This window comes from Passer domesticus, chromosome 1, assembly GCF_036417665.1.
Source record: "Passer domesticus isolate bPasDom1 chromosome 1, bPasDom1.hap1, whole genome shotgun sequence".
NCBI lineage: Eukaryota > Metazoa > Chordata > Aves > Passeriformes > Passeridae > Passer > Passer domesticus.
The window spans coordinates 30,834,081-30,853,703 of NC_087474.1; the positions used below are offsets into that span (position 1 = coordinate 30,834,081).

Below are 19,623 nucleotides of genomic sequence, written 5' to 3' on the forward strand. Positions count from 1 at the left end.
CTCTTTTATTCAATGGTACTCACATATTTTGCTCTGCTCTAAATTTGCCTAAATGCACAGTCATGACCATTCTCCCACAGAGTGGACTTACATACCTGAGTGTTCAGGCAATGGCTCAGTACCCTGTGCATGGGTTCTTGCAGTCAGGCATAAAGAAAGGAATTAAAGAGTAAGGGTTACGTGCCGTTTGTTTTGTCTTTTCCTCTTTCCCTGTGTAAAGTTCTGCTTGGTGTGTGGAAAGAAGAAGGAGGAGAAAGAAGACAAGAGAATGTGGAGAACAGGCACGTCACAGGTTGTGTGTAGCCTCCTTCCCTCCAGATCCCTGGTTATCCCTGTGTGCTACCCCAGGAACTTGCAGAAAGATCTCCAAGCCCAGTGTGAGTCAGCTTCCCTGCAGCAGTGGCAGTGCTGGAGCAGTCAGCTTGTTCTCATCAGCAAAGCAGACCGTGATGAGGGCAGCCGTAACTGCGCACTTTCGCCTTCCAGCAGGGTATCCTCATGTAGCTGCTGGAGCACAGCACACGTGAGGGCAGAGCTGGGATGTGAAAAGGGTAAGAGTTCCTTTAAAAAGAAATACTAGCCAATGCCAGGGGGGAAATTAAAAAAAAAAAAATTAATTAAAAAAAACCCAAACAAACACCACAACAACAACAAAAAAAAAAAAAAAAAAAGAAAAGAAAAGAAAAACCAAAAAAACCCCAAACAGCTGTGTCAGAGCTACTGATGGATTGATTTTGATGGTGTGGGATGATTTGGAAAGATATTTGTGAGAAAGGAAGAATAGCTGTGGTTTTGTGGCTGAGCAGCTGACTATTAATACAGCATTTCGTTCTTTTTTCAATTTTTTTATAACTTACTATTATAATATTTTTAATGCAAAGCTGAAAAATTAAACTAAGTTTTTAATAAAGGTGGTTCGTATACATTGTTGTCCTGCTTCAGTCTGTCTTTAGTGAAAGAATAAATATGTATATATTTGAATTAACCAATTTCTAAGCTTTACACTTTAGAGAACTCTCTTTTCTCACCCACTATTCTGAGCCATAGGTGTTTGTGGCTTACCACAAATTCCTGTGCAGGCACTGTCTTTAATATATTTCTGGTTAAGGGTTGGTTTGTTTTTTTTTAATTACAAAAAGAAAATCAAAGTATGCCTAATCCAGACAGAATACATTTCATGGGTTTGTGGTTTTATTCAGGATAGAAACTTGTGTTGTATTTTTTCATGGCTGAACTCAGCATTCTGATTTAAGGAGGTTTTTTTGTCAGACATAAAATCCTTCACCTTTGCCCAGATTCTGCTACATGTTGTTCAGCTCAGGATGATCTATTTCCCTTTGAAATACAAAAGTTGATCACTCTGATGTTCCCTCCACACATCATTATTTTTAAGGGTAACAAAATTAATTTTGTTATGTTTATTACTTCTTGAACTAAAGGATAAAATATAGAAAAATACCAGAAACATAAGGATTAATTTCTGCAGGTTTTACAGGCAAATGTCGAATAATTTAAAAAACAGATGAATCCCTGTGCTGAATATCATCTTGCTGAAATTTTCTATTAACACTATAAACAATGGAGGCAAAAAGAAAAATATTAAACTTCAATTTCAAACATTGAAATTTACACCATTTAATTTTACATCATTTCTTCAGGAAATGGTGTAAAATTTCAAGGAGTTTGAAGTCTTTTTAATAAGTGTTAAACTAGTAAATTTTCTTCTTGGGATAAACACTATGGATGACTTAGATAAGAAGCTATACTGATTATCTGAGTAGTATTTATAAACTTCTAGGTAAAGACTCTGTTTTTGTTGGTTTCAGTAGCACAACAGTTCTCCTTTCCTAAGGGACATTTGGGAATTAAAATGTCACTATCAACAATCTGGAAATTACTGAAAAAAATACTGCCCAATAGCCTCTGATTCTTTAGAAACCTGTTTCTCACTCTCCTTCCAGCTCCAGCCTTGTGAGTCCTCCCTTTTGGCAGCTGAGGCCAGCACAGCTCTCAGCAACACTCCCTGCTGCTAGTGCAGAAGTTACTCCTTTTTTTTTTTCTCTTTGACAGGGGATCCTTGAACTGCACGCCAGGAAGGGGAGTTTAAAAGCATGTTTTCCTTTGTGCCATTTTCACACTTCTGTTCCTGGGAGGCTGAAGCTTGGCCCTCGGGGCTAGAATGGAAGGTGCCAGATCAACTCCTGGGATCTCTGTGCTCGGCAACTGCTCAGAGGCCCACCAGAAGGTAGGAAGTGGTCAGGTAACCACACATCAAGGTCTTTTCCACTCAATCACATGTTTATACTTAATAAGGGGGACACATTTCTTTCCCTGAAGCTGTTATTTAAGTAGCTGGCATTGTGTGATGCTGTTGGTGAGTATGAAAATAAACCATATCAAAGAGAGGTTTGGGGGTTTTTTCTGGCAGTGGATGCTTGAACTTTGTAATATAGGTAAAACCAGTTCCACATCAGTAGCTAAGGGGGAAAAAAATGCCCTTCATTATGTTAACAAAAACAGGGGTTTACATGTGCATATATGCCAAATTCATTAGGCAGGTAATGAAGCATTTGCACAAATGTAATTACAAACAGCAATTCTGACAGTTCATAACACTGCATTAATAATCACTACAATTAGTTCTGATGATGGAAGCAATTTACAGCACGTCACATGTATAAATAATGGTGCATTTCCTGAATGTGTCATTATTATGTATTAAGGATGCCACCTTGTTGTGACTTTCTCAGTAATGTTCCCCTTGAGTCAAAGTTAAGGATACGAGAGTGATTTTGTTTCCTGAGCTACAGTATATTTCATACTTGTATAGTTTAAATACTGAGTTGAGGTCATTTATGTAAGTTCTATATGTGAAAATGTGAAATGTCTAAATAAAAGGCAGTAATTATTTGTTACTGAATTATATAGGATATTATTGAATAAATCCACCCATTTTGGTAATTTAAATAAATTTCAGAGATATTTATAAAGAAAAAAAAGAGACAGAAGTGTCAGCCTTTGATGATATGGTTTCCTCCATATGTCCCAGCTTGTATTTACTCTGAGAAATTAATTTTCTTTTTGCCTTCATACCCCCACTAGCCTTTATTTAGTTAGTAGGACATCAAGCTGTTTTTCCTTTTTGTGGTACTTGGTGTCATAGTGAAATAATTGCTTAATTTTATTATGATGATTTAATAATGCTTCCCATTTAGAAAACAAGTCTATGAAATCAGCTTATTCCAACCCTTAGTTTTCTTTGCTAATAAATCTTGCTGCTTTAAGCTGTTCTCTTCAAACCACAATTCATAAGCTGGATAATTCATTTTGCTAATTAATGAGAGGGAGTATTCTGATGGCAGGGAATACTGGAAAGGTCTGTAAGAGCAAGAATTATTTCTCCTCTCGGAGAGAGGCTTATTGGTCTTTCTCATTGTACTGCTTAGTGATTCATAACCCTGTGGCTTCATAAGGATTTTTTTTTAACATAGATGTTGGAGAGAGAAATAAGGCAACTGATTTTTTTTAAATGTCAGTTCCCATGTATATATATGCATGTCTATGACCTTGTTTATAGATAGATAGATAGATAGATAGATAGATAGATAGATATAAATCATATGCATATAATTTATTGTCCTTTGGGAAGAAGTTCCTGAAGGCAATTAAGCATTGACCAGAAAGTATAAACTGGGCAGCTTGAGCTAGCTCATCAGCTAGTGGAAATTGCCACAATCCGTGATTCTGTTATAACTTTCACCAGTTTATAGTGTTTTCCTGAGAATATTTAGTCTTGTATCTCAGCTCTTCCAAACTCCAGCACAGCAGCCTGCAATAGTTAAGGTCTCCTCATGTGAAGTACAGGATGCCTGGTCCTGCCTCATTGTCCCTCCACCTTCTGATCCCCACACACATGTTCAAGGACTTGTCACTGGATGTTGTTGTGGGGGGAAGTAGATTCTGTCCTCTCCATTATCCACCCACCCTGCAATGGCTCTGGGGGTTTTTTTGGGTACAACAGACCAGTTTTGTATAGAGTACAATGGCAATTATGTGAACCTGACAGCCCAAAATATTTCTAATGCAAACTCCGGCGCTTTCTCACACTCGCAAAAATGTCCCTTTTATATCACCAGCTTTGATTATCCCAGTATAATCAATGTCCCAGAAGTGTGCAGCTGAATGGGCTTGTACTGCATTAGAATATTGATATACTCTTCCAAAAGACAAAGGAAAAAGCAATTTCTTGAGATAAATATATATGAAATTAGAAAAATGTTAAATGAGTTTTTGTTGCCAACAAAGAGAAAAACAGGTTTATTCTGACTGCAAGAACATTCCGTTCTAAATCCAAGTTGCTGGCATTTTTCACAGGGATTCTCTGCTCAGCCTTCTCATCACAAGCATGCAGCACTGCATATTATAGTCCAGTGGCTTTTTTTAATTTTCTTTTTTTAATTTTCTTTGAACCAGTTTAAAATAAAGATGGCTTAGCATTTCACATAATCAAATTGCTGCATGCAAGTTTATGTAGCAAGCAGGCTGGAATAGCTGCAGCTATTTTACTTGGTCTGTCTGTCACATCATGTAATATTTAAAGCCTATAATTAAGTTTTTACTCGAACTGTTGGGAGGCAAATACTGCCCCCAAGGGCGTAAAGGTTCCTGTCTGCAAAGGTTTCATCACAAACTGGCATATTTTGCAAACCAAAGGGGTGCAAAAAGAAGCTTCAAATGCTGTGAGGCCAAATAAAAGAAAAAGACAGTGGTTCCTTGAATAAAATGTTTTACCACCCCTAACCACATGCTTTCTCTGTGGTATTATGACTAGAATTCTACAATAAACTTAATGCTTATATGATGGTGCAGTAATGGGATTAATATTATTTCAATTTCTATCAAAGTTCTTGAATACTTCCCAATTTCAAATAATGTAGAATTTCAGTAACTAAACGTTCCCTAGTGAGGAGATATAAAAGACTGCAATCAGATACAAGTTTTTTATTTCTCCTCCAAGAAAGGCACAGTAGGTTACCTTCCTGTCACTCATGAGGATTATGTTTTCAAAGATCTCTATGGGAAAATACATGCATTTGTTCACAAAGTTATGTTCTCTTCTATAATGTGATGTTTTGAAAATGTGGTTTTCTCTAAAGTTTTTTTTTTGTAAGGGCTAAGGTAGGAAACATAAAGCTTGGATAATGCATTTTTCACCATTACTGAATTTTAGTCACAATTTTGCTATTTTTGCTCAGTTACCTCTCACTGGATTGAAATAAAAGAAATCTGGTTTTAATGTTGTTTGCCGAAAAAACCAAACCCAGCAATGCAAATGTATAACCATGAAACTTTCTGAAAGGAAGTAGCTGGATTTCTGTTATGTCTCTTAAGGGTGTTTATTCAGAGCAGCTTTGATTTCTCCTTTTTGCAGCTGACTTGTTTTATTCTGCTCCTCAGGTGGGTTCCACAGGAAGACTCCTTGGTGAGATGGTGTAAGGTGGCCACATCATGGGTGCCAGGGACTGCAGGCTCTGCTGGATCTGCAAGAATTCCTCAGCCCAGTCCTGGTGAGAACTTTCATGTGCTTAAAGTTCTGGAAAACAGTATGTTTAACCTAAAGGAAGGAGAAGACCACACACTTTCTCATCCACCCTGCAGCAAGGTCTTGTCTGGCTGTGGGGGAGCAAATTTTGCAGATTATTTATCCTGAGCAGATTTTGGCTCAAAGGGTTTGGGAGTTGGCATACTGCTTGTCTACTTTTGCAAGTACAATTAATTGGGAAATTGAATTCAGTACTTTGTAACACTGCTTGTATCGTGAGCTTAATGACATTGGATGCACTTAGGTTTCCATTTTCCTAGGAAAACTATTTCAAGGTGCTTCCATTTAGAAAGTTTTGGGTAGGCATGGGAAAGTATCTCCTGTGGAGATGCACTTTAACCAATGTAACTGATAGACTCACCAGTTTCAGCAGTCCACAATGGCACTATTCTCAGAACTTACTCTTTGTACATTTTCTTCTCAAAGAAATAAGGGAAATGTTATAAATTTCCTTGCATCTCACTCTTTCTAAAATAGGGAAAATAGCCTGTAAGACTGTTTTTCATTTTCCACTGTCCTCTCACACATGTGTTTCTGTAGCTTTTTCCGCTTTTCACCAGCTGACATATACTGAATTATTCAAATTTCATTACTGAGTTTTCATCCTGGACAGCAGTGTATGTGGAACATCCATGACTCCAAAGGGCCAGATTGCCAAAGTTGCTTCTAATCAGCAGCAAATGCTAACATTTTTGAGGCTACAAAAAGAAAATGTTGCTTTAACTTTAGTTCTAAGAAATTTTGCATGGAAACTGCTTTAATCTGTTTTCATATACACAGTTATAACAAATGTGGACATTTTTACAGGGGTGTGTGTATATAAGTACACACATATATAATATAGAGATATACTATATGTATGATATATATGTACTTTATAATATGTATATAAATATGAAAAAACCCTGTCTGCCTCTCCTTAGCTGCTGAAAAGCCACTTTAGAGAACTGATTGTACACAATTTGCCAAAAACAGCCAAGAGATTTTTCAAGCGCCCTTTCCAGACTTGTTATTTTTCATTGTCCAAAGGTAAAAAAGCTCATTTATGAGGGGGAAAAAAAAATAAAAATTATCATGTTGGGTGTGAGCAGGCCATTTGTGGAGCTGGGCTAAGCTGGGAAAAGTGCCCCTTTCACCCCTGGCAGTGGGTTGGAGCCTGCCTTTCGGCTGTGAGCGAGAGGAGCGGGCTGGTGTCTCCTTGGTCCTGAAGAAGTGGGATTTCATATGTCAAAGAGCCACACTCAGATGAAGGCAATTGGAAGTAACTGCTCAGAAGAAGATGCCCAAGAGTAAGTTGCCATGGAGATGGAAAGGCTAAACACCACTGTACTCCTGACCTCGAAAGAGGCTGATTTCTCCACATGACAGCTGAGGTCGTGGGGGCATGGTGGGAAGCTCATCCTGCCGGCTCCAGCTCTGCCTCTAGCCTATGGATAAGTAAAGAATTACTGCTTTACTACTTTAGGTAGTCCATTAACCTTCACAAGCCTGAACTTTCATTCAAATAATTGCAAAATAAGTATAGGTGGTGAAACCTGAACAGAATCACTGCTATTTGTATGCCCTTTGGAAAGTTTAGGGACCCAACCCTTAGCGTGGATCCACTGGTATTTTAAACAGTGAGGGTTCTTTCTTAGCTTCTTGCTGTAATTGGAAAAAGTTAAAGTCCAGAATTACCAGCAAAACCAGAAAAATCATTCAATGACTGGCAGCCAAATGAATGGATGGTCCTTCATCAGCAGTGGGGCTTTGTATTCAGTGGGGAGATTACCTTCTCTTTTTAACTTCTTGCTCTATGATGAGTTCTTTTTGTTACAAATTCATTCCACAGGGTCCATTAGAATAACCCACTGCGTGTCAGCTTTGATAGACCTCACCTGGGAACAATTGTAAAGACAGAAGGGCGGCAAGCTCCTGCTTCATACCCCAGTAACCCACAGCCTCCCTCTGTGCACATGACTCCCACAGATGCAGTAAAACCTGATTTAAGTGCCAGCAGAGAGAGACTGGTAAGTACAGATTGTCTGACAGAATTGATCTTCCACTCGAGGTAAATAACAGGGCTTTTTTCAAAACCTCAGCACTACTTCAAAGTGGCATCTTAAGATACAGCTTATTGTGGGTGAGGTTAGTGGTGCAAGTTCAGGCACAGGTAAATGGCTGGTTGCAGAACCAAAATGACTTCAGAAATAAGTGCTTACTGGTGTTATTTTGAGCAGTAGCTTGTTGTAGACTGTTCTAAATGCCAGAAGCTGTTAAATGTTATTGTGATTTTGTGAAGTGGACCCTGCATTAGGAAGAAATAGCTTTTGTGAAAAGTACCACTTAGAGCTAGAAATATTTTTCAGCAAAAACAACTCCAAGCCTCTTTAAATTGCAGACAGCTCTATGACAGTAAGTTCAGAGAAATTCTTTGAATTCAGTGAAGTTCTTACAAGTACAAGAGATGGGGAAGTCTAGAAAAATTAATGTGACCGCTACAGCTTTTATTCTTATTTTATTTATTACTTTTTATTTTATTTAGGAGGTCAGCCCACTGAAAGTATATCTCACCAAAGTCCTGGCTACATAAATCTTGATCTGCTCCAAAGTCCCAAGTCTTATCTTAAATATCCTCACAGAGTTAGGGTCTTCCTGCTCTATAGTAACAGTGCAGTTAATTAGTACTTGGCTCAATGCTGAGCTGATTGAGACTTTAATTTTTAATCCTGTTAAAATTATCACCATTGTCTATCTCACTGAGGCCAAAGCAGCAGTACAGAACCCCATGCAATACTCCTGCACTTGGTAAGATGTAGTGGAGTACCAAAATGGCATAAGAATCCTTGCTTGGCTGCTGAGGTGATGCAGGCTTGGAGTACTTAATATACACTTGCCTCAGTAGTGACAGTCCTTAAAATAAAAGCAAAGCATCCTCATGAAGTAAGAAGCAACCCCACAGAAAATGGAAGTGTCCAGAAATTATGCAAATAGTAACTATGCTGGGAATATTTTGATAACTCGGTTCCCTTATATCAGAACATGCAGCTGTGGTGCTGACAGACTTCAAATAAATTTCTCAAACTTTGTAGCTATAGGAGAATGTTTCCTGGTGTCAGCATTACCAATAACATTATTGATTCTTTTCCTACAGCTTGAAGGAGAACTTGGCACCATGTTTCTTGGCCTCTCCAAATCTGGATTATGATGGATACCATAAATACATAGATGAAATTCTTTCATCTGAAAGCCCTGCACTACAGGGACTGCAGCCCAGTGCTGAGATGGGATTCTTGTCAACATCAGATAATCTCTTCAAAACTCCTTTGGAAAAGCAACCCATATACCCATGGGAGAGGGATCAGGCCAGTCCCTGTCCTAGTGCAGTGAAAGAGGTGAAGTTCTTCATTCAGTGTGTTGTCAGTGCTTTTAATGACAGGTGGAATACACATTTTACTGTGTTATTTCATCAACAGACTTCATTTTGGGTGCTGGAAGGTTGTGGGGGGTGGCAGGGGGAAGGCATCAAATTAGAAAAGATCAGATGAATGTTAATGGTTGTGATAATGCACCAGCCTGGCCAAGAGGTAATGAACTAGGAAGACATTTGGACCGATTTCTTTTTCATATTGAATTTATTGTGGGGTGGGAAACAAGGTATAGATTTATCTCACTTTTTTTTCTTTTTTTTGGTATACTTTTTATAAACAAGTACAGCAAAAATAACTTACTAGAAAAAAGGTGTTGAATTGGTGGGTCTAGTCTTGACCTCTGTCCTTTGTTCCCATCTCCTGAATGATAAAAATCCATAGGGTAGCTTTCCTACACCTTCCCACTTGTGGCAAGCAAAGGAAGTCCCTCCTAGCCTGCAGTCCTGACTTTTTCTGCTGCATTCACAGCCCAGCCTAGCAGTGGTGTGCAGGCTTTCCATGCCAGGAAGAGCTGCCTGAGCACAGGCTCTCCCACTGCTTCCCTTCCTGGAAGGAGCCTTGTGGCTGCTCCAAGACTTCCCTTGCAAGCAGTAAAGGAAGAGGTTTTCAGGGAGTTTTAGTTTTTGGGTAGTCTGAAGAGGTGAATCCTGGCCAAGGAGGGTTTCTGACCATCTCTTAGCCTCAGCACCTCACCACAGAACCTGGAGTCTAGCAGAACAATAACATTAATACTGATAAACTATCAGATGCTGGGTTAAATGCACCAACCCTAATACCAGGATAAGCTTTGTCACTTAATACGGAGTTGGATGGGACATTGCAATTCTGTTCATAGTCAAGATATGTCAGACACACAGATACATTAGTATAGCCAAACTCCTTCCAGAAAAATTTAAAAGGATGGGTTTTAAGCACAGAACATCACCAGTGATTAAGAGATTAAATGAATAAAGGAGCAGGGAAGGAAAATGTAATCACAAATATCAGCTGGTTCTGTTTTCAGATTTTGCCATCTTCTGAATCTTCCTTTCTGAATGTAGATGTGCCCCAAAGCCTGGCATATGATGAGACTGAGCCTTCAGTTCCTTATCCTCATCAGAGTTAATTAAAGTCCCCTATGACTGCCACTTTGATTCTGCATTTCTCCACCCCTTTCTTTACTCCCTCCTTTTCCTCTGAGCACTCTTTTTTTTTCCCCTCTCCTCACTATCAGATCATGGAGGTTTTGCAGGAGGAAATGTGACAGCTCTGCATGCAAGTAGCCAAACATTGCTTCATCTCCTGGGGGGAGCTTGTGCTTTTCATGCTCAGTCCCCATCCACTTTAGGGAGTCTGGACCATAACATATGGCATTCATCATTAAGTCTGCCAAAGCTAGGGCTGAAACAGAGGCTGAGCTGCAGTAATGGTGTGATTTCAATTCCTGCTCATTAGCACTGTTATGAATTGTTCTTCATTTATGTTCTGTCTCAGTTGCAGACTAAGCCTGCAGGGAGAGAGGCTCTTTTTGGGGGTGAGGCATGTCTGTGCCTGTGCTGTGTTTTGCCTAATGCCTGAGACAGCAAGGACTTTGGGTGGTGGAGGGGGTGATGGAAGCTATTAGGTACTAGAGAAATACAAACTACTGATCACATTTGACTGAAAATCAAGACAATTCCAGGGTGTATCCTAGTAACAGCAGTCATCCCAATCCAGGACAATGCATTAGTAGGCTTCAAGGGTCAATGTTACCTGAAAATGTAAAGCTAAATAGAAGCTGCTAAGTGTTAATTGGTTTGCAGTCATTCCTCTCAATACTGTTGCCAAGAAGACAGCAAAGGTGATGGAGGGAGCATCTCTGCTTTTTATCTAAGAAAATGAGATATTTGTGCTCTTCTGAAGAAATCAGACACTTGAAAGTGGAAGAGTTAGGAGTTGATTTGCTGGGATTTCTATTGGATCTGTTGTATTGTCCTGAAGAGGTTAAGAATGTCTTGGGTAATATTCTGTAAATGCTTCCTGAGAAGCTTAACATAGCAGAAATCATGCAAGAAGACTATTGCCTGGAGACCCTATGCTCTTGTTTGCCTCAAAGAGTAAGGTGATGAAACTTTTCCTTTCAGAGATCCATAGGTCTTTTAAACATCTGAACCTCAGTCTGAAGGCATATTACTTATTTCAGGGCTTTTGTGGCTCTTTTGGACATGGAAGATTCTTTATTCTTTATGTATGCTTTTAATTTTTCTCCAGAGGGGGAGCTGATGTTTTCTGCTTACATGGAAGTGCTGCAATGTTCGCTCTTTTGTGATGTTGTGCCAGACACATGGACTAAACCAGTATATCCATCCACACACAGCTTTGTCCGCTGGTAAGTACCCCACAGTCACAGGGTTCAGCTACTATGCAGAGCTATTCCAGTGATTTAAGCCCAGCAGCCTTGTTCCATTCTTATTTCTTCCAAATTTTGTCCTAATGAAAGTCAGTTTTCCCTTGAAGTGGGTTTTGTAGAAACACCAAGCACTTTGCTAAAGCAAAGGCTCCATCACCTCCCTTTGTCCCAAGTACCAGGCGTGTTTAGCATCTTGTGGGATTCCTTTCTGTTAGCCTGCCACCAGCAGTGGTTAGACATGGATGAAACAGGCATTATTTCTGGAAATTCTTCTGATATCTCATGGCAATGTATGCTGCATTATGCCATTATTCAGAGCCTCTGTCAGAATCCCTTACATTCCTGATTTGCACTTTGCACTGGCTTATTGGAAGTTTAAATATTAAGTTTAAATACCAATTAAGATGGTATCAGACAATTTGCATTTGCTGTTAGCAGATTCTGGCAGCTTCTCATGGTGATGTTCAGGTTTCTCCCCAAGACAGCAATTTAACAGGACTGAGCATACTCACATTCTCTGCTGCCAGCAACCCATCCCATGCTGATCAGCTTCTACAACTGATTTCAGACATACTTACATGAGGGAAACAACAAATTCCACTGAAACAATCACCTTAGACTTTCGTAAGCTTATACTTTCTGGTGACTTCAGCAGTGTATTTTCTCTGTAGACAAAAGGACTCTTTACACTTGTAATCTGTAGCTTATTTTGCCTAAAAAAGCAGTTCACATACAGTTAAGGCAGGAGGTACAGATGCTTCTTTCAGAGTTACTGATTTTCTCATGAGGTACTAAAAATTTAACATCTGGACAGAGGACATTGTGCTGCCAGCAGTGGTGAGGCTTTCTGGCTTATACACTCATCAGTGCTTTCTGACAGGTCAGCAGTGATGGGTGTAGGCCACCAAGCATACGGTTTCAATGTCAGACATTTCTCTTTAACTACTGGTGTTGGCTATGTTTGTGGTGCTGTTAATCACAGCTTAAATAAAAAGATTAAAATCACATTAACCTTAGAATAATCCTTTCCTGAACGCAGGGGGAACAATCCTAACTTACCTTCAGGCTACTTAGAAGTGTGAGGACAAAGCAGGTAAGGAAATAAGAGCTTGACTTTATAGTTTAAAAAAGGCTTAAGAGTGCAAGTTTTTCTTGCCACTGTTTTTTAACTAATTCAGGGCATATATAATGGTACTCTGCTTCATATCATGGTATTCTGTACTCATGTAATATATCATGGTATTCTGTTTTTTTCTATAAAAGAGTTATGAGGCTAAGGAGAAAAATAAATCAAGTCTCCCAACCCTCTTTGTGTAGCTGTTGCCACAGGAGGGGATGGAAAACTTTCATCAGTGTAGTGAATAAAGCAGTACATCTCATTTCTTGTCACAATCACAGAACATTAGCTGAGTTGGTTAGAGCATAGTGTGAGTAACACCAAGGTTTGTGGGTTCAACCTCCATATGGATCATTAATTTAGGAGTTGGACTTGATGATTCTTGTTGGTCCCTTCCCTCAGAATATTCTGTGAATCTGTGAATGTATGTTTGCATTTATTCTGAACACCACAGGAATGCTTGGCAACAGTGTAGCTCAAATTCTGCATGGTCACCAATGGCATTGAGCTAAATGCTTCACTTGACTAGCAGAAAGGTGGCCAGGAACTCCTCACAGGACACTGGCTGGGCTGACATCACTCTCTGGAGAAGGGCAGACTCAACACAGTCTCAGGCTTGAGCATGACGGCCCCAAGAGGTTGACAGTTCTGACATTAAACTTACTGTCTGGATATAGAATTACTGAAAGCACTTTTAATTTTTTTTTTTAAGCTGTAATGCAGAGCAAGAACAACTGGCCTTTGGATAAGGCGGGCTCAAATTGCAGATGTAACAAGAAAGACCAAGGAGGAGCATGACCACCCAGCAAGGGAAGGAGCCTGTATCTGTATGCCTTCTGTGCAAGGTAAGAAATGAACTTAAATTGCTTGATCTCCTAGTTCAGGGATTCTATTAGGCAGTGACGCTGCATCATCAAGAGTTGCACTAAAGTGTTGTGACCCTATGAACAGCAACAAGAAGCTTATGCATGGTGCTAGATTGCTGGCATTTGTCACTGTGGCTATAAATTTCATACCAGCTTGGTGTTCTAATCATTAAATATACTTCCTGCATTTAAATAACTGTTAACTATGTCTGAACAAGGTCTGCATTGTAGTAAAGCAGCAGCTCTAATCCAACCTAGGTTCAGAAGCTTAAAGACTATTCCAGAAACTATAAATTTCACAAAAATTAACTCCTAGAATTTTTTTGCAGCTCTCAGAGGTGCAGAATAGGGTTAGTAGTTAGCACATGCTGGCAACCTGGATCAAGTAATCCACACAACTGCAATTAAAAAAAACCCAAAACCACAACCTAATCTGCACAAAAAACCATCAACCAACCTACCAACAAACCCCCCAAATCCAAAAACCAACAAACATAAGACCCCACAAAAAGCATCTGTATCCTGTTTTTTTCTTCTACCTTGACTGAAAGTCTGAAAGTTGCCAATTCTAAATAAACAGATGTAATATATATATATATATATATATATTTGTTGGGTCATAATGCCATAAAGCTTTTGGGGAGACATACCAAGAATAAAGGAAAGTACTTGAGAACACCTGCATTGTGGGTCACTTCCAACTCAGAATACTCAGTGATTCTATGATTAGCATGAGGTAAAATGAGGTATAATTAGGTGGGCAAAGTGAAAGAGATTTTTTTTTTAATCTGGACTTTTAAGCAAGCAGTTATTGCAGTAATAGAGTTGTAGGCTGTCCCTGAATGGAAACCATGTTCACTTTTTGAGCTGCAACTCCTCTTTTAACAACCTTCACATGATAAACACCTTATTTTCTTCTTTTGAATCTGTATCTTCCTGAGACTGAAGCATCTAGTTCAGGAATGACAATTCAGGCCTGCTGTCAACATCAGATTTTAGTTTTAACTGAGAAAAGCTGGCAACAGAGCTACAGCTCATTAGAGAAAGGTGAGTGACTCCCAGTGGCAATCAGAGAAACACCATCGTTACTCATACTCTTCACCAGACCTGAATATAACAAAAAGAAAGCCACTCTTTTGGAAAGGAGTTGCTATACAGCAGGTAAACCCCAAGAAGAAAGTTAGAGTGGGGCAATGGAGCGATGGCAAGGATGTCATTTGAATGTTGCTTTGTGAAATGGAGGCATCAACTTTTCAGAGGCTTTTTTTTTTTTATACATCTGTCAGTCCAAGGGCAATACAGTTCATTCCTCCTCTGGAGATGAGGAAAGCATCAAGGAACCTTGTATGTGCCGTCTGGGCTTGTGTTGGTGTTTATAAATATAAAATTTCCTATCACTACAGTCTCTGCTTTTAGTAAAAGGGCACGTTAATGAATCCACAAGTACAGTCCAGAACAGATGCTATGGACTCATCTCTACATTCGAACAAACAGATGATGCACAGCAGGCCAACTAAATCTAAATCTAAACCAACCAAATCAAAAATCTACACTACTACTACATGTTCAAATGTAGCCTTAACTATTTAGCAACTGTTTAAACACAAATTATTCTGGTCTTGCACTACAGAACATCATGTAAAGCAGGTGCTACTATTACTGCAGGCACCACATGGGACAGTGGGGCCCAGAGCAGAAACATGGTTCAGGAGCCGACTTCAGCAATGCCAGACATTTTTTTAAAGACTATTCCAGTGGATCAAAGGGAAACCAAGAATGTTTATGAATGTCCAGCTTATAAAAGCAAAAGCAGGAGGACAACTTGTGTTTTGACTTTCAAGCTGAAGATTGAGAAGTCGGGTAAATGGGTTCTGGCAGGAATAGTTTCACTCCTGGCAGTTTCATACTAAGCTTTCAATAGAACATGCTGCTTTCTAAGTCTGCCTGATAGCAAAAAGAGAGATTTTTCAGTCAGCTAGAGCAAAAGCTAGAGCATAAGTGTTACATTAAGGACTGTATTTTTGTCTCACAAAAAAACAATCCTTAACGTAATGCTTATGTGGTCTATGTTGTTATTTCCTCATCTGACAATGTTGTGCTCATGTGTTTCTCCACATAATGACTATTGATCTCCAAGCACCATTACACTTGCTATGGGAAAGTAAATGGGAAACAGCATCAGGGTGTAGTTTGAATCACAAAATACTCTTCTTTAGAACAGTCTTTATTCTCTCTACATAAAAAGAAATGTGTATATTACAGGATTTTAACATACTTTAACATGCAATACAAATATCTTGCATTTAAACACAGTTGTTTGAAAGCCTGGTTGTACAAATGCAAAAATATCTAAGTATGAACTGTAAAAAAACTTAATCCTGAACTCTGATATAGAACAGTTATGACAGGTGGGTAGATGCTTCAGACAGCAGGTGCATTACACAAAAACTGCTGGTGAGAAGTTTTGTTGTTTTTTTTTACTGGGATATTTTTAAATTCTTTTTAAACACTCTTCTACTTTCATGTTTTGGTGAATAATTGCACTTTGGAATAAAATTTTCAAAACCCATCCTTGCACTGGTCGATTGCATCACCTTTGGCTGGAATATAATGGCATTCAGATGAAAGTACCTTTTCCTTCTTTGCAAGGACAAGCTCTATAAACTACAGGTGGTGAAACAGGTTCAGAAGGCAGAGCTGGAAAAATGATCTTTATGGTCAAGCTGGTAGACAAGGGTGTTTTGTTTCTTTGAAGATGGGTTGCTTTGAAGGTAGCTGTTAAACACCCTTTCTGAAAACTTGCACAATTATATAAATAAAAATATTGCTCATTTTGATCAAGCTGTCCATCATGTGGTTGTGTAGCTCTATTAAAAATTAACCACTCAAGGTTCAAGAGTGCCATTTCACTTAACATATAGGTCTGTGCATGTAGATTTCTCTACCAAAACATTTTCCTGAGAGATCTTTTGCATAAGACCATATCAATCAGAAAGTTTCCAATACAGAAATGAATACGCTATATACTACAATTCTATTTTATGTAAAACATAGTAATAAACTTCTGAAGTCAAACTGTTAACATATTAACCAGTTTCAGGCATGGCTTGAGTCCAGTGCTCTCAATTGTCATCCGGCAGTTGTTTTTGTAAACTAGAAGATATGAGAAAACAGTGTTAGTGCTTTTTAGGAAACTCAGCTTCCCCATGAATTTCCATTGCTATAGATGGTAACTTCCAAAACAGCACTTCTATACACTTCAGGCAACCAACAGGAATTCCAAAATAGGCAGAAGTCTTCCCATTTTTTAATCGAATTAGTTGTTTACACAGACAATATACCTCTCTTCAAATAAACTGATTTCAGCCAAGGAAAAAAATCTGAAATCCAAGAAACTTCTTTTGCATAGGTGCAGGATTTGCCTCAGGGCACAAGAAGTCAAGTGTTATTTATTAAAGGGCTGTAACAGTTTAAAAAGGAATGACCAGAGGGCAGAGCTCTCACCTTTCCAGGTACTCCTTGGCGTTGCTGTAGCCGTAGAACTTGGCCAGGTGGATGAGCATGCCGGTGGCACAGCGCCCGTCCCGCCGGCGGCAGTAGCTGCAGTTGCACACCCCGCGACACGGAGGACAGATCCAGGCCTGCAGGGGTGTGAACGTGGGAGAAGGGGAAAAGCAAGACATGAAAAATGTTATACCGGCCTTCCTGTTGCTCAGAGAAATGCGAGTATGGCTTCCCCACCATGTGATTGTTCAGGGCAAGGTTTTACAAGCCTCTATCAGCCAGCCAACCTTATTAACATTTTCCAAATTCTGCAGGATTAGAAAAATTATTAAGTGCTTGAATACTTCTTAGTCTGAAGCCTCAGGTTCTCTGATGTGCTCAGTATTGATTTTCAAATAGACTGAAGTAATCTATAATGCCTAACATTCATTCCATGTTAGGCTGACTGTAGACAGCTCCCTACAAAGAGATGGGTACCCACTATGACAAGTTCCTTGCCTCTCTCTGCCTGCTGGTACAGGACAATTCCTGGGACTGAATTAACTAGCTGGTACATGAAGTTAAGCACCTCCAAGCTGCCCAGCAACTGCACATAAAGCACAGGTGCTAACAGAGCAGCCACTGCCACACTGGGCTAGCCCATCAGAGCCATTAGTTAGTACTACAGATCTGCTCTTGGCAAAAACATTTGAACACCGTTACCAGGAGCATATTCTTAACATCATGGATTACTAACAAAACTCTATTCACCACACTTTCATTCCAGGTTCAAGAATGATACTTACTGGATCAAGCAGAGCTGACTTCACATCTTCACCGTATCGATTTCGAAGACAGGGGCCACAGAACTGCCCCCTGACTCCTCCACAGCCCTGCTTGCGACAGATTGTCTTTGTATCAGTTGTCTTCTGTCGACATTGGTGGCAAGTACTACCCTAAAGGTGGAATGGAAGAGAAAAACATTTGTATGAAGGACATCTTAAACGCCCATTGATGAGCTTTCCTAATAATAATAAGCACAAATTCAAACCAAAGTCAAATTAAACAATGAAGAGTGAGTTCAGTTACCATGATAAATAATACAACAATGCTAGGAATTTTACAGAGACAGTGCCAAGTTTCAACTAGAAGTCTCAAATTACATGAACCTCATAATCATAGCTCTGGTCCTTACTTCTCTCCAGGAAAAACCTAAAACTACTGAGAAAATGATCTTGTGACTCATGCCTGCCCATACTATGAAGCATGACATACATGGTAATATGATCTTTATGATAATCAATAATAACCAAATCCAGCAGGGAAAAAAGGAAGGAGGAGCTTCATTAAAAACACTGGACACTACACAACCTGTACAGAAATGTCATTTCCAGAGGTACAAAGAACAGCAGGGATCACTGTTATTTAATGGTACAACACAACATTTTTATTAGTGAGAGAGAGAAAAAGGATGCCAACTCTTACAAGTGGCAAGTAATAGCTACAGCAAACTTGACTTAACAGCTCTGTGGCACAAAAACACTTTTCAGGGGCAAAAAGCCAGTGGGAAGTATCAACCACCACAGCCAAGCCCAGAGAAGTCTGGCAAAGCTTTCAAAGCTGTACTTGTGTGACATAATAATGATGAGCTGAACTCCCCAGAGCCTCAGGAAAGGACACCTTTTAGCAAACACCAGTGAAATAGTGAGAGACTTTTCATTTCAAGCACACAGACACACTGAAGAATACGGCAACCACTTACGAGAACTTTGTCATAGATTTTGTCTCTAACAGTGATTGCAATGTTGTTCAAGTCCTCCTCAGTTATGTCTTCTACCGGGCGATGAGACGAGTACTTCAATGATCTCCTTCTTTTGCGTGCTCCACAATCCCTCTGCTAAACAAACTCATCTCAATACCTTTTGTCTGATGTCATGAAGCCTCTGTCACCACACTTGGTGACAAATTCCTTCATTTACAATGAGCATGCAGTCTACAGCTGGCAAACTACAGGCTCATGTACCTCAACAGGGAAGAGTTTCCAAATCACCCCTGCCTCTTTCTCTCCCTCTCCTCCATAAGCTTTTCTCTACCACACATTTATTCATTTTATTTCATTCCTTTCCATCATTACTTCTTCTGTTCGCACAAATCCTTGACAATGTTTTACTGCTAACTTTTCTTTGCATTCCCTCTCCTCCTTCACTGTAACTCTTCATACTCCATTTGTTCCCTCTCAAAATCAAGAACTGTGATCATCTGCCTTCCCATGCTTTCATCCTTCAATCTCCTTGTATGTTCTCTAGTTGCTTTCTCCAATGACAATCTCTAACGTCCTGCAAAAAAAAAACTACTGAAGTTTTAGGTTAGTCCTGCCAATCCCAGCCCTTTCTTATTTGGAAGTACTCCACTTCACCATTAAGCAATGGTTTTTTCCATCTAAATAATCATTCTCTTTGACCCCTATTCATGAACAAATCTCATCATATTCTTAGCCTTCCCCATACCTGTCTCTGAAGACCTCATTTGTCCTTCACTATAGATCAGTTCTGTTCTGTCCAAAACAGTCATTTGCCAGCCCAGGTTCTCATTTGGTGCTACTCCTCTTCTTCTAATAGCCAAGTTCCCTCTATAATGCTTTAACTATGTCCAGCACTTGTTCCTACAAGCAGAACTGGGATCCAGCCTGTAAGGATTCAGACTTAAAGGGTCCTCCCCATAAGGGCTATACAGAAAATATAAGCAAGACAAATGACCACCATAGGCTAGAGGAGGAA

At 39.5% G+C, this 19,623-nt stretch overlaps 2 protein-coding genes across 8 annotated transcripts in view; one reads left to right on the forward strand and one right to left on the reverse strand.

The window, feature by feature from the left end:
- The window catches only part of DNAH11 (dynein axonemal heavy chain 11), a 131,000-nt gene extending 111,822 nt beyond the window's left edge, over nt 1-19,178 (forward strand). The window contains exons 39-47 of the mRNA XM_064412132.1: nt 221-551; nt 2,071-2,245; nt 5,458-5,567; nt 7,434-7,611; nt 8,736-8,976; nt 11,242-11,359; nt 13,210-13,342; nt 16,876-17,085; nt 17,634-19,178. The gene's annotated coding sequence lies outside the window, so the exon portion shown is untranslated. The remainder of the gene's footprint in view (nt 1-220; nt 552-2,070; nt 2,246-5,457; nt 5,568-7,433; nt 7,612-8,735; nt 8,977-11,241; nt 11,360-13,209; nt 13,343-16,875; nt 17,086-17,633) is intronic.
- The window catches only part of CDCA7L (cell division cycle associated 7 like), a 32,768-nt gene continuing 28,714 nt past the window's right edge, over nt 15,570-19,623 (reverse strand). For 6 of the 7 annotated variants that reach the window (XM_064412101.1, XM_064412090.1, XM_064412108.1 and 3 more), the window contains 4 exons: nt 18,609-18,743; nt 17,653-17,802; nt 16,868-17,004; nt 15,570-16,516 (listed from right to left, as the gene is read on the reverse strand). In XM_064412101.1, coding sequence (XP_064268171.1) covers nt 16,486-16,516; nt 16,868-17,004; nt 17,653-17,802; nt 18,609-18,743 — 453 coding nt within the window. In that variant the 3' untranslated portion in view covers nt 15,570-16,485. The remainder of the gene's footprint in view (nt 16,517-16,867; nt 17,005-17,652; nt 17,803-18,608; nt 18,744-19,623) is intronic. The other variant, XM_064412116.1, reaches the window with a different exon arrangement.